This window comes from Lissotriton helveticus, chromosome 6 (assembly GCF_964261635.1).
Source record: "Lissotriton helveticus chromosome 6, aLisHel1.1, whole genome shotgun sequence".
NCBI lineage: Eukaryota > Metazoa > Chordata > Amphibia > Caudata > Salamandridae > Lissotriton > Lissotriton helveticus.
This window is the reverse complement of record NC_136067.1, coordinates 1,646,414,644-1,646,430,640: the sequence shown is the minus strand read 5'-3', so window position 1 is coordinate 1,646,430,640 and position 15,997 is coordinate 1,646,414,644. Positions and strand designations below refer to the sequence as shown.

The 15,997-nt window shown below is 45.6% G+C and overlaps 1 protein-coding gene across 1 annotated transcript in view; it reads left to right on the top strand.

Moving 5' to 3' along the window:
• The window catches only part of LOC144763672 (interferon-induced very large GTPase 1-like), a 344,367-nt gene that overhangs the window by 121,321 nt on the left and 207,049 nt on the right, over nucleotides 1-15,997 (top strand). The window contains exon 2 of the mRNA XM_078649497.1: nucleotides 3,842-3,980. Coding sequence (XP_078505623.1) covers nucleotides 3,857-3,980 — 124 coding nt within the window. The 5' untranslated portion in view covers nucleotides 3,842-3,856. The remainder of the gene's footprint in view (nucleotides 1-3,841; nucleotides 3,981-15,997) is intronic.

The following is a 15,997-nucleotide window of genomic DNA, read 5'->3' as shown; positions in this document are numbered from 1 at the left end:
TAGGCGCTGCCTTTGATAGGTATTATTCAGGTGAACGCTAAACAATCGGCTAGGCTGAAAACAACCAGGTTTTAAAGCCCGTCCTAAATTTGAATACATTGGTCTCTCTTTTTAATGAGATGGATAAGGAGTTCCGGAGGCCTGCAGTAGTGGCTGTGAAACTCTTACCTCCCCACCTGACTCTGATGGTTCTGGGTACAACTAGATTTCTCTGATTGGTGGATCTGAGAGATCTGGCAGGTGTATAAGATGTAAAAATGTTTGCCAAATAGGTTGTCCCTCGGTTGTTGAGGGATTTAAATGCTATGCATTGAATTGAATCCTTTTGGCTACAGGTAGCCAATGGAGTTGGGCCAAGGATGATGAGATTGAGTCATATATAGGGATGCCCACAAATATTCTGGCAGCCGCATTCTGTGCTTCTTTAATTTATTAATGCTGTGGTTCGGGGCGCTGGAAAATAGGGCATTACAATAGTCCAACCTTGAAGCAATAAGCACAGTTACCACCGTCTTTCTCAGGTCTGGTGGTAGAGCTGGCAGTATTTTCCTCAGTATTTTCAAAATGAAAAAGCAAACTGAGGTAATTACATTGATTTGTGCTTCAAATTACAGTTTAGTATTGAAGGTAACTCCAAGGCTTTTCCCCTTTTGCACTGGTTTCGGCAGGGTGCCAAGATGAACTGGCCACCAATTGTCTGTCCAGGAAGTTGAATTATTCCCCAGCAGCAAAACCTCAGTCTTAGCTGAGTTTAGCTTTAGACAATTGTCAGACATCCAGCCGGCGATATGACTCATACAATTGTGGAACCTTGTAGCTGTCTGACTAACTGGATTACTGACTGAGACGACAGTCTGCGTGTCGTCTGCATAAGACACCAAGATGAAGCCATAGCTTCTTACTATCCTGGACAAAGGGGTGACATAAATATTAAACAATGTTGGGCTCAAAGAAGAGCCCTCAACACAGCAGTGTAAAAGGGCCACCTTCTGGGACAGTTCTGACAAGAAAGAGCCCAACAATGACAGCGCTTTATTAGTCCTTTATCTATTTCTCCTAAATATAGTGCTGAAGTCCATCTGTGTGATTACGCCTTATTGAGATGCATTCTAGAACGTGAACTTCATCATGATTGTCATTGTTTATCATTAGAAAAATTGTGGTTTTTACAGTCTATAGTGAGCAAGGTTCTATTAGTTTTTGAGTTCCTTTCATAATAACCAATACAATTCATTATGTTTGTTTTGTATAGGAAAGCAGGATTTTTGCAGTTGTTCCCCTACTTTTACCCCCATTTGGACCACCAGACGCTGTTTTTTTAACTTTTAAAGTGCACAGACATAATATTATCCACATCAGTGGGGTCCCGGAGTTGACAAGATGGAACTGTATGTAGAAACACAACTTACCAATAGCTTTGTCTCGAAAAACCTGTTGCGCATGCTGGTGGTGGAGAAGGCACACAGGTCTCTCTCACTGAGACCATCACCACGGGCTCCTTGATGCCCCATAATAGCCATGCTGCTCAATTACAGAGATCGCCATACAGTACTCTGACTGCCACATGAAAAGCAGGACATTAACTATCAGGGGAACTGTGAGGCATTCTTACCCATCTTTACAGCATTGGTGCAGGCGGCCCACAAAGAATTCCTTATGGTAAAAAAAGAATCTACAAAAGGCAGAAATACCCTACTCAATGCTGTACCAAAGCCATCTACGCACAGTACCACATGGAGCCACAAAGATTTTTACAACGCCTAAAGCAGCAATGGAGTTCCTAAAAAAGTTATCCCCCCGATGACGGGAGCGACCAGACACCAAAAATGAAGAGAGGATGATTGACCTGCTATGATTCGAGATAACCCTGTGACCATAGACTGATATATCGCCTATGACCCGGCCTTTCGGATGCACCAAAATAAAAACACTGTGACATGAGTTATCACAAAACAAGGCCTAAGATGGAGCAGGTGATTAAGGGGAAACTGATTGTGACCAAGACACTCTATGCTGCATCTTACCTGGCTTGCTACCAACTAAGCCCCTGGTTGTGAACCCCAAAATGTCCCCTCATGCGGCCTGACTCCAAGATCCAAAAGGCAGACCTGAAATGGCTGGTATCCGATGCGTCTGTCAGCCACGCCCATCCAACAGGAGAGTACTGGACATCTGGCTATACCTACAAAAGTACAACCTACATGTATTCACACTGTGTGACGCCAGCGAACACTGGAGACTGTTTTTTATTTACAGTTACAGGCATTTCCTTTCAGGTTTTGGGACAGCCTTTGGCATGATGGAATGCTGAAGTGGGAGGGGGTGGGGATAATGTTCTACATTTCTGTTGTCATAGATACACTGTTACCGATCATCAATATCTGCACTACCAAACATCACGCGACATGCTGTATGACACAAAGCGCAGTCATATCACACTACAATGGCCCAACCACCCAGACATATATCTCGTTTAACTTGAAATGTACAAGCGCTCAATAACCCACATAAAAAGCACGTCAATTACTAGCCTACATGGACAAGCACAGCATTCAAATTGCCCTCCTCCAAGAGATGTACTTTACACAGTACACGGAGAACATGATGGGCATCCGCAGAGTAGCAATCCGGCTGGCCTCTTCCTACTACTCCTACTCTAGGGTTGTGATGATATTAATTAAGAGATTGGTGCCATTCACTGCTAATCACACTGAAATGGATGGCCAGGGCAGATACGCAGTAATACAGGAGAACCTATGTGGTACATTAGTGACGCTGGTGAACACTTATGGGAACAACACAGACGATCCCGACTTCTACTCACAATTATGGAACAGATTTCACTCCCTGCACCCCTCTGCTATCATATGGGGTGGTGAACTAAATACATACCTAGACCCATCACAGGATAGATTGGCATGTGTGGGTTGATATGAAAAACAGTTCATCAAGGTCTTGAGCAAGAGCATGGAAGAATATAGACTAGCATACCGTATGGAGACTGTGCAACCTTGACAAGCAAGAAGCAAGTTCACCTCCTCGGTACATGGCTCGTGGTCCGGCATGGATTACTGACTGGTGACACGAGGTGAACTCCTTGACAGAATATGTGTGATTTCTTGTCAAAACATTATCGGACAGAGCACCAGTTCTACTGGCAATTTCAATACCCATCATCTTCTTTCGTTTGCTCAGTTTCAATACCCAGTCTTATCTCCAAACAATTTACATGGAAATTTCAGGCATCAAAGCTGCTAGACCAACTGTATTCAGAAGGCTTGCGATCAGCCATTGCAGAATATTTTGAAAAAAACGTGGGATCAGTGGAAAGGGCAGACACACTCTGGGAGGCATTTAAGGTCACAATCAGAGGGATTTGTATAGGTGCACAAGCTGGAGTCCTGCAAGACATACGAATGAAAATGCATAGCAGGCCTGGTACCTTCATGACCATTAGAGAACAAATTGCAAAGTACAATGCGCTGGCTGAGAGTGAACTGCGTCACCTCTCTGGGCCCCATGTGGCAAATAAACAGCTATTGTGAGCAATTAACCCATAACAGCTCCTTGCACTGTTCATAGCCTCACAAATTATATCACAGATGACATCACAAGCTTCTGCTTGTGTCTTATTCTGGAGATAAATGTTCTTGATTAAAGGCTGCAGGGCAAAGTGTATAGTGTTTAATATTGGGCTTATATAGTGTTACTACTAAAATATAACTAACAAGCCTGTACACAGCAGATACTCATAATATTTTTCTGCACTTGTGTTTCTTTGCATTTATTTTCTGCACAACTAACCACAGAATCCATTGTTGACTCTATTTTGCATTGCCAGAAGTCCTATGCAGATATGGATGGAACAACTCACAATCTGGAGGCTGATGCTCATGTGCTGAATGATTCTAGGCAAACTTCAGACAGACAAGCAGAAGATGACAGTGACAACGTGAAAATCCCCACAGCACAACCAGCTGGTATGAAAGATTTATCTATTTCTTTTCAGAGACAAATGTAGAGATTGCTTACTATTTTGCTCATGTGCTAATGGTTGGCTCAAAACAAGAGTAATTTGATAATATTTACAATTTACTTAACTTGTAGCTTTGTTGATTGGTATATACTACCTAGCGTGGATCTCCTGTGGCCCAGGGTTGCTTACATTTTCACTCATGTCCTCTGAACAATCTGTAGTCGCCCACGCGTTTCGGGCCATTGGCCCTTCTTCCTGGGCGGACTTCATTCAAATGGAGGCAACCAACCACCAGTGTTTTCCTCGGAGATAAGGAGGGAGGGGAATTCCCCAGCATCATCAGTTCCATTTTGGAGCCGTTAAGCTTGAGTGCTGAGCTACACATCCACATGAAGATCTTATCCAAACACGTGTGCAGCCGGTCGGGATGGTAAGCCGACTGGGGAAGCCCTACCACCAGCTGAGTATCATCGGCATAGCTGATAATCTTGATACCCAGGGGCAGTATCACACTCTCCAGGGGGGCCATATAAATGTTAAATAAAGTAGGGCTCAACGATGAGCCCTGTGGCACACCACACTGGAGAGGGACCGATGATGATTTCTCGTGGCTTTCCCACACCTCAAACGTCCGGCCTTCCAAAAAGGACGCAAACCACTTCAGGGCCATCCCAGAGACCCCCACCCCCGACAGCTGTTGGAGAAGCACCTGATGGTCTACGGTGTCAAATGCCGCACTGAGGTCCAGGAGGATCACTGCCACCGATCCCCCTGAATCCAAAATGCTCCTGGCATTCTCCACGACTGCCAGCAGGGCAGTATCAGTCCCCTGACCGGGGCGAAAGCCCGTTTGGGAGTCACCCAGAAGGGAGTTGGACTCCAGGAAGCCCGAGAGGCGACGATTCACCAACTTCTCCGCCACCTTACTAAGGCCGGGGAGCAGGGAAATAGGCCTGAAGTTGGCAAGGTCAGCGGGGTCCAAGTTAGGCTTCTTCAAGAGAGCCTTGACAACCGCTCCCTTCCAACTAGGGGGCACCACTCCTTGGGTAAAAGATAAATTTATCAAGTCCGTCACTGGGCCACCGATGGTGGGGGCTACCTGCTTAAGATATTTCATTGGTGCAGGGTCTTTAGGGGAACCACTTTTCATGGTCATCAAGACTGTGAGAACTTCTTCCACAGTAACAGGGCCGAAAGAAACCAAACCCGCTGGCCGCACCCTGGGCTGAGACTCTGGGTTACCACCAGAGGGGGTCTCCTCGGCCAGCCGAGGGAGAGATGCCAAGATGTTGTCTATTTTGGTTTTAAAGAAGGAGGCAAGTTCTGAGCATTTCTCACGGGGGTCATCGTGAATGACCTGAGGTTCGGGAGTTTTAAGGAGTTCTTTGATGACCCTAAACGATTCTTTTGAGGAGTTGGCCGCAGAGCCTATTCTCTCCTCAAAGAACACAGATTTAGCTACCCGAATAGCAGATTTGTAGGTACTAAGAGCCGCCCGATATTCTCTCCGGCTCGTTTCGCTCCAATCTTTCCTCCAGGTCCGTTCCAACCTCTTGCAGCCCTTCCTCAAAGTTCTCAGCTCCAATGTGTACCAGGGCGCAGATCCCACTCTCTTACCCCTGGTGAGTTGTTTCTTCTTGGGGAGGAGAGCATCAAGCGAGTTGGTGAGCCAGATGTTTAAATTCTCATCGGCAACTAACGGATTGGACCCAAGGGGAGGCCGGGACGCCTCCAGATGTACCTCCCAGGTATCCACTGGGAGCCTGGACCAGGCTCTTTCCACGGTGTATACCCTGGGGGCCGATGCAACTGGGACATCAAACTGCCACTGGGCAGGCACCATAAAATGGTCTGTCCAAGGCAGAGCCAGCGCTGGAAGTGCTTTAAGGCAAACAGAGTTTGAAAATATGGGATCCAACAAGTGGCCCTTCCCATGTGTAGCACCCGAATTAGCCAAGTTGATCCCAAAGGCTTTGAGATCGCCTTGCAGATCTACTCCCAGGGAGTTGGAGGGGTCATCAAAGTGGATGTTAAGATCACCCAAAGCTACAAAGTTACCAGTGGAAGAGGCAAGGAGCGCGGCTGATTCTAGGAAGGAGTTAAGAACATTTCCCAAGGTCCCGGGTGGACGATAGATCAGAAGGCCCGTCAAGGACACAGTGGGTGACAGGCGAAGAGAGAACTGACAGCTCTTGCAGTCGCTCATCCCTCCGTCCTGAACCTTACAAACTAGCGAGTCCCTATAAAGGATGGCAATTCCTCCTCCCCTCCCCACAGGCCTATCCAGATGTGTAATAAGAAAACCAGAAGGAAGAGCTCTAACCATGTCGGGGCCCGAGCAGGAGGAAATCCAGGTCTCTGTTAAAAATAACACATCCAGCTTGTGGTCCAAAATAAGGGAGTTAATTTCTGTGGCGTGACTGGGTAGAGACCGACAATTCAACAAAGCTATAGAAAGCACCAATTTATCATGGGTCGAACCCCGACCCACAGTACATGTCCCGCAAGGCAGGAACGGTTGTCCACCCTCGTGGGCATATCTACATGTGGAGGGTTTCGAGGACCGTCAAGACATAAGTTCCTCCCTCCTATACCCAATACGAGTGTAACGCGGTTCCAGAGGGGCGGGCATAGAGACCAGCCCTGAGCCCGTCTGGGCCCGGACGGGCACAGACGGGCTAAACTCTGGCGTAACTCCGGCGTCAGTCCGGCGTCCCCGCTGCAAGCAACCCTGGGCTGTGCCTCCACCCATGGGGTAACTCTGTTGATAATTCTTGTGGTCGACCCCGGCCATGGATGGCACCACCTTTTTGATTGTTTTGAGTCCGCTGCCGCCAAAGATCACGTGCGGCGTGCGGAACGGGGATGCTCAGATATGCATTTACTCACGATGAATCATCTACTGAACTGGTTTTAACTTTGAAATGGATTGTTTGGCAGCACTCCATTTGGAGCTTGATTGTATGCAACTACCAGTCCCATAATTCATTTCATTTGATCACTTGACAGGAAATGCAATAAAAGATTAAAATGCTGGTGGTTGGCTGGCTCCATTTGAATTAAGTCCGCCAAAGAAGAAGGGCAAATGGCCCAAAACGCGTCGGCAACTACAGATTGTTAAGAGGACATGAGTGAAAATGCAAGCAACCCTGGGCCGTGCCTCTGTGGTAAATAAATAAATAATACCCTATTTTTGACTAGACATATATCATAACAGATAGCTCAATAAATAAGAGTCAAGATTCGAGGTAGTAGGAGTTTTGCAGGTTTAATACAGCATAAGGACAGGAACAGGACAACCTGCATAGGAATAGGATGACAGGGCCCAGCAGCTGCTGGGGCTGGGTCTGGGATGAGCGCGCTAACTTTTAATAACAATACATGAGCATATATACATAGCGCAAACACATAGCATTACATTGCAGTAGGCGTAGCAGTGGGTGGAGCAGAAGGCGTGACGCGTAGCAGTCGCGAAAGATAAGAGTAAAAAGAAGGTGTAACTCAGACATGTGATGCAAACGTAACAGAATATGTCATGAATGGGCGGAAACATAGGAGGGGGCTACCTAAGGAGCCGGGACCTCTAACCTGATGGTGCGCGCAAACTGGCAATGACGTGTTACGAGGAGAAGCTGGGGGCTATGAACTCTGTGCTAGGAGCAGAGACTGAAGTCTGGAGGGTCGGAGCGACATGTACCTAAACCCTATCTAGTATCTGATGTTTAGGGAACATGTTGATATAAACTAGAAGTCATGAGGGGAAAGGCTAACTGACTCTAAGACTGGACCATGCATTATTCTACATGTAGTGCGTGATGAAGAATATTAAATGACCATTAAATACAGTATTTCTCTTAATATGGAGCCGCATAGGCTAGACAATGACGTAAACTATTGATGCAGTTCAGTAGCTTAGGAATGCAGAGAAGGAGGACTAAACTGATAACGGGAATCATAACATAGTCTTGGCAGACTCAGAGACTGAGCCAAGCTGCACCGGGCACTGCGAGGCAGGAAGTAAGTGAAAGGTCGAGGATACAGGTGGGGGCTGGATCGCTCCTCAGCGAGGGCTCAGGGGACAGGAGCTGAATCTGATGTCCGGGCCCTGTTGAGGCCTGGAAACGGGGACTTTATAATGAAATAACGTACATACTGAGAAACGTGGCAACGTAACTTTACATAGGCCTGATACTCATATTACTCATGAGGACTGGAAACTGGCATACTAGAGGAGGACACAACTATAATTGCGTCTTGAATCGGACATGGGGAATAACATATGCATATTTATCATGCACACATAACATATGATGGATGACACGTAGGGACACAGAACATGGCAAAATTTACTTTTCCACATTCCCTCCTTGTCACTACGTTTCCATCAGGAAACATCAATACTCATGATACCATCTATCATTTCATACAGTACCATTTGTTCATCTCGAATTGTCTTGGAACGAGATTTAGAACGGGGCTTGGGACTAGGAATACAAGAGGTAGCACACATGCCGCAAATCGCAGGGCCACATTGTATACAGAGGCAGCAGCTGAATATGATCGCTACTGCGATACCTAGAAAGGACAGGACTTTCCATCCCCAGGCGGAAATTATATTCCAGAACCAACCGGACCATGTCCAGGTGCCTGGATCTTGGTGTAATAGATGGGCAATTTTATGGAGTCTGGTTATAGCTGAATAAACAGACGGCGCGTTATTTGGAATGAAAATGCAGCAACTAGATCCGATGACTCTACAGGCCCCGCCCCTATCGGCCAGTATGACGTCAAGGACGAGACGATTCTGTAAAACGACAAATCTCATAGCAGATTGCTCTTCAGTTAAATTACCTAGAGCGGAGGCAGTCTCACTTACTACAGCTTCGAGGGTTCTTGTTAATCTACGAATTAGCTTACTATTTACAACTGTGCCTAAATAAGGGAACACACCTTTATCAATATCAATGAATTGCTCTGCAGCAGTTTCAGTATAATCGACAATCGGGAGGTTTCTCTTGTGTCTAGTGTGTACTAGGTAGGAATTCCTATGGTAGTCAGGTGGGGCTAGGAAAACAGGTGGCAGTAGGAAGGCAATGTAACAGGTTCCCTCCCAATCGAGGGGCAGACGAACATATGCAGTTTGACCACAAACAAAATAAGAATGACGTGAGCTTTAAAAATAGATTTCCCACTGTCACCATACTGGATAATAGTAGTACAATCACTATGTCCTACGTGTACAGAACCATTATTTCGGACACATAATTCGCCTTTGACTGGTAATACTGAAATAGCAGGTGAGTCTGGAGTAGTATCAGACTGAACATTCAGGACCATGAAATTCGAAGAATAGTTACCTAAATTATACACTTCATTTTCTAGATCTAAACCTGTTCTGTGGGGGAAACCTTGCTTGTCTGGGAAACATGTACTGTTAAGAAAAGACATATCTGTTGAGGATGACGTTAACGTGGACCATGCTCCACACGAACCATTATGTGAAAAAGGATAAGGAAAAAGTGGCAGAACTCCCTTTGACGTCTGGAAAGGGGGGAGTCGACCACACACCCAACAATTAGTGGCATTGCTGGTCTGGTGTGAGTAATGCAACATGCGGATAAATGAGTTATTGCGCATAGCGAGGCGGTAGGACAGTTCATGAGGGGGCAGATCACTAAACGTGTGTTCTACTGTAACATTAGAAGGCTTATTTACATGAGGAACTGGAAAACACAGGAAAAATGCGTAACTAGTGCAGGAAATCATTATGCTGATGAATAATATGAAACTTAGAAAAACGATACATCGAATTGAGTTTTGACTAACTCTCTCACTATGGGGGTCTATTTTATACATGTCAGAAACAGTCTAACCGTTTCACCTAGGGGAGGACTTAGACAATCAAACTGACTGACTTATTTTACTAGACCGTAGTTTTTGCTTATACTCCTGCTGCGGAGTTTTCTCTAACAGGGGAGGGGTTGTGTCAATGTCATTTGCGGGACAGTCCTTAGGAACAATGTTTTGACAAGTCTTGATATCCTGGGAAATGTTTTTAGAGACCGGCTTTAATCCGTAGAATTTCTTGACGTGCGAAAGGTGCACCCAGCCGCGGCGTCCTTCCAATTTCACAGCTGTACGGGTGGTGAGGAGGACCTGACGGGGCTCCTTCCAACGTGGCTCCAGCGGACTTAATCTGTCAAAGTTCCGGACGAGCACCATCGAACCTGGAACGATCTCATGCGGTGCCACCTCGGTATTGTCTGGAAATGCGGCGGCAACCTGTGAACGACATGAGTTGAGGGCAGACATCAAGGAAGCTAGGTAATCTGTCAGCATATTACATGAAACATCAGTAATACTTCGGGGTCTAGGAGTACCCCACATGTTAGGGGGGCGGCCGAATACGACCTCATACGGGGACAGACCTGATCTGGAATGTGCGACCATGCGCATATAAAACAAAGCGACTGGCAGAGCTACTAGCCAGTCCACACCCTTATCTTTACATATTTTGGCAATTCGGATTTTCAGAGTCTGATTATGTCTCTCGACTAGACCGGCTGCTTCAGGATGGCGTACACAATGAAACTTCCACTGGTACCCTAACAACAGGGAAACGTGCTTCATCAACTCAGATGAGAATGGCTGACCGTTATCAGAATATACGACTCTAGGGAGTCCATATCGAGGGAAAAACTCACGAACCAACTGCTTGGCAGTGGTCGCGGCTGTGTAATCTGGGACTGGATATGCTTCTGTCCATCTGGACAAAGCGCATACAACTACAAGGACATACTTGAAACCTCGACATCGCTCCATCTGAATATAATCCATCTGGAGGACCTCAAAAGGGTGGTCAGGAGGCTGGAATCCCCCTTGTTCCACCGGGACACTTTTACCTGGATTAAACTGACAACATATCATACAGGTACGGACTTTCTGCTTAGCTGCAGCTCGTAAATGCTTGTTGAACCAAATGTTCTGGATACTATCTAACATTGCTTTTTCTCCTAAATGTGCTGGACTATGTGCGGTATTAATGATGACTTGAACCATAGAGTCGGGGAGAAACCATGCGGTCCTACCCTTTGTTAACCATCCTTGATCTGTCTGGACCCCTCCTTGTTCAGACCACTTCTTGATTTCATCGGGAGTAGCATGTAACTGGATATCTATGACATCTTGAGTAGGGTCCTTAACTGTCATACATGTAGTCGGATCTGGAGTGTGTATCATATTAACTGGAATGTCTGGAGTCTGTGCTGTAAGCTTGGCTGTGCGATCTGCTAGATCGTTACCTTGAGAAATAATGTCAGTAACTTTCGTATGTGCTTTGCACTTCATGATAGCGATAGATGTCGGTAAGTGTATGGCATCTAACAGAGCTTGAATAAGGAGACCATGCTGAATCTTGGTTCCATGAGAAGTCATGAAACCTCTCTCCTGCCAGAGCACTCCAAAGTCGTGTACAACTCCAAATGCGTAACGTGAATCTGTGTAAACATTAACTTTCAGGTTCTTGGCGTGTATACAGGCTTGTGTCAGAGCAACTAGCTCTGCTGCTTGAGCGGACAGGGTATCAATACGGTGTGTTTCAATAACTTCGGTGTCAGTAGTCACTGCATACGCGGCGACTAGTTCTCCTGTACTAGTTCTCATACATGAACCATCCACATAAAGTGTCAGGTCAGGATCTGGTAACGGAATGTCTGTCAGGTCTTGTCTTGGCTTTGTCGTAATGTTGACTACTTCCACACAGTCGTGTGTGGCTGGATTTGAATTAACTGATGGTAACAGTGTAGCAGGGTTCAGAACGTTGCAGCGTCTAATTTCTATGTGTGGCTGAAACAGTGTCAATTCATAACCTGTTAAACGTGCAATTGTCAAGTGCTGTGTTTGTGTTCGGTTTAAAAGAACTTCCACGGAGTGTGGGACTTGTACTGTCAAGGTATGTCCTAAGACTATGGAATCACTTTGTCTGATAGCTAGTGCTGTGGCTGCAACTGACTTGAGGCACGCAGGCAGAGCCTGGGCGACTGGATCTAGTGTGCTCGAAAAATAAGCACAAGGCTTGTTTTGTCCTGCTTGGTCTTGTGTGAGAACAGATAATGCTGTACCTTCACGTTCAGTAACGAAAAGTGTAAAAGGCTTACTGTAGTTCGGTGTCGCTAGAACTGGAGCTTGACATAAAGCTTTCTTTAACTCGTTGAAACTAAGTGTATGTTCAGATGTCCAAGGGAGAACAGTCGATACGGCTGCCTCCTGTGTCGTTAACTGTATCAGTGGCTTGGCTAGAAATGCATACTGAGGAATCCATTGTCTGCAATAAGAAGTAAGGCCAATAAAGGCACGTACCTCCTTCTGGGTTCTGGGCTGGGGAAGACTCGCTATTAACTGGATACGGTCTGGTGTCAACTGCCTACCCCTCTTGGACAGTAAGTGTCCTAAGTAGACCACTTGCTGGACACAGAATTGAAGCTTCGAAGGGGATACCTTGTGCCCCATCTCGGCTAGGAAATACAGAACCGTGAGTGACGCACGCTCGCAGTCACGTTCAGAACGGGCTGTGATCAGTAGATCATCGACATACTGGAGCAGGGCAGTGTCAGTTGGCATGTGAATGTTGTCTAGTTGTCTCTTGAGTGCTTGACTGTAAATACTAGGACTTTCTGTGAAACCTTGAGGAGCGCGTGTGAACATATAGCTCCTTCCATTTAAACAGAATCCGAAAAGAAACTGGCTGTCTGGATGAATAGGAACACTAAAAAATGCGTTCTTGAGGTCTATGACAGTGAAGAACGTGGCTTCGGAATCAATGGCTGTCAATAGGGAAGAGATATCTGGGACAACTGGGTACTGCGGAATAATACATTTATTAAGTTCCCGTAAATCAATCACTAATCGATATACTGGGGGTGCATTTGGATCAGTACGTTTCATGACTGGAATGATCGGAGAGTTACATACATTGGAGTCAGTTTCTACAACTACTCCTTGAGCCATGAGCTCGTCTATAATTTTGGATAAGGCTGCTACAGCCTCAGGTGGCAGTCTGTACTGTCTGATTCGTGGTAACACTACACCTGGTTTCAGGGTCACACGATGGGGTGTGATTTGCATGTAACCTACATCAGTTGGACCTTGCGCCCATAAATGCTGCGGAACCTTAGACAGTCTGGGATCAAAATCTCGTAATACATAGTGACCCTTAAAGTCACGTAGGAACAGACGTATTCCCTCTGGGGAACAACATATAACTGCACCCAACTCTTTCAGTGTTTTAATGCCTAATAGATTTTCTGGACATGACTTAGTAAGTAACAGATCAGTAGTGCGGGACAATGGACCTACTTCTAGAGTGACTGGCTTTGAAATCTCATTAACGATAGGCTTTCCTGAAAATCCAAGGGAAACATTTCTTGAGCCTGAGAGCGGAGCCCCTGGAACTTCGGCATGACTAATTGTGGTCCTACTTGCCCCTGTATCAATCAAAAACTTTCTGTCTTTCCCTAATACTTGACTGTGAACATAGGGACCTTCTTGATCTACAGGTATCTCGATGAGAGGCAAGCCTACCTCCCTCTCTAGGCTGTTTCATGAATATGGCTGGTACTCTGGATACTCAGACTGTGCATACTGGTACATCTGTGATGTAACATGCTGTGTTGCAGCAATAGGCTGCGGTGCTGTAACTGTCTGTGGTGCATTCTGTGACGGAGGAGTCTGTGAAACTTGTTCTTGTCTAGGCGGACGTGGTCTTTCTTTAGTCTTACCAGTAGCTATGTTATGTTTCAGAACTGCACACTCATTTATAAAATGACCTGGCTGTTTACAATAATTGCAGTTCCCTTTAACGGGAGCTGCAGGATGACTGGCTTGATTCGGACCCCTCTTCTGACTGTCTTGAGGAACAGATTGTGCAACTAGTACTTTCATTTTCGTGTCTTTCATACGTTTTCTTTCGTGTTCTTGCTCTTCCCTGATTCTATTCTGGTGGTACTGGAGCATCTGGAGCATCTGGGACGGAGTATTTGCTTGCCAGGTACTTTCGACTTTCAAAACTCGGTTTTTAACTTGTGGGCTTGAATTCTCGACCAATTTAGTAACAAAAAGGTGAGGGTATGACTCACTACTTGTCTTGAGACCACTGTTGATACTAAAGCACTTTTCAAACCTAGAATAAAAATCACTAATATCTTCATCTTGTTTCTGTTTACAGGCTGAGATTGCATCCCAGTCTTCTTTTCTCGTTGTTAATAATCTGGGTAAAACTTGAATTAATAATTCTGGTAATTCTTTACATTTCTCTCCTAGACCAGTACCTGGTACTCGTATCTTATCTTCAGCTTCTAGGACTGCCCAATCTATCTTTTTCTCTCCCACCTCCCATTCTTTTTCCTTTAGCTTTTCATACACCCCTGCGGGCAACAGAACCTTTAACATTTTAATGATATCTGGGTAAGTGTATTCTCCCATACGGAGCATATCTTTTAATTCTCTATGGAACCCTGCTGGATCTTTGTCATGACAGGGAATTAATTTCTTCATTTCGAGGAGTTCCATCTTTGTGATCGGAGTGTATACAAACACTCGCTGCATTTCGCCACCCGCTCCTCTGACTGGGTGGACTTCTCGTAACGGATTCTGTCTGTCTATGTAGAATGATTTACTTTCTGGGGGAGAGACATGAACAAAATGCGGGTTTAAGAATGTTCTATATTTGTGGCGTTGTTCTAAAATGACACTAATTAAATCGGTACCTAGACCTCTCCATTTGTACTGGAGTAACTCGTTCAGGATATCATGTAACGGACCTGGATCAGAGTGTTGACCCTCATACAAAGTAATGAGGTGCTGAATCATATACATACCCACCAGTCGCTGCTCGGCTGGGGGCAATTTCAGAAACATTTGTGCCACTATTTCGTCTGGAAAAGTGGTAGAATCAGTAATCCATCGGACTGCTGATCGGGCTAGTTCTTGTTCATGCATGGTACTTAATTTACTATAACCGATTCGTGATTTCAGAATGTGATCGGTAGCTTGAAATACTTGTTCTAGGGAACCTTGTTCTGGTGCTGGATGATGGAAAACTTTCTTGTGTTCTAGACGTAAATGGCGATCTGGAAATCTAGATTTTCCTACATACGCTATTCTGGCAGTATTCTCATCCTCTTCCTCTTCAGGATCAGAGATACTTTCTTTCTCGCTTACTTGTGCTGCTTTACGCTGTTCGTGTATCTTTATTATCTCTCTACGGATTTTCTTATACATACTTTCCATGGCACTAATGGTATTGTGCTTTCCTTCGGCTATATTATCACTCCACTTTGTCAGGGTTTTCATTTCTTCCGGGTCTTTAGACGGATAATCCTGTTCCCTTATTAGACAGTTAATTAGGAACTTTAATATCATGCGCTGAATCTCGGCTTTCCTTTGAGACATGGCATCACTAATACTTTGTGGGTCATCCCCTGTACGGATGAAACGATATATCCTGTCTAGATCTTCTTTCATATTCGGCAGGGTGACTAGATACTCGGTCACTCTCCTTACGCGTACGGAATATAAAACCATATTAAACTCGCCTGGAACTGGGTCATAGACACATTCGCCAAGGGTTTGCCTGATCTCTGCAACAGACTTATTACTCTTGGGAGTACGCTGTGATGCTTGAGCATGTAATTCGAGTGCTGATAAACGCTTGTATGGCGGCGGGGTTTGAGGAAGACCTCCTCCTGCGGCCCCTAAACTAGAATCATCAACTGATGCTTTTCGTCCTGGCAGGGTCGGTAATTGTAACGTGGGCTGGACTTGTATGGCGGGCTGACCTGGGGGGGCTGTTAATGGCACCCCGGTGTCTGGAGGAGCAGGAATTACCTGATTTACAGGGACTGGCGGAGCGCGAACAGGATTTGCATATTCGGGGACTGTGTCGTCCAGATAGGACGAAATAAAAATATCAGCTGCGGTCGGTTTGTGACGTAGCTTGGTCGGAACTAATGGTGGCGGGAAATT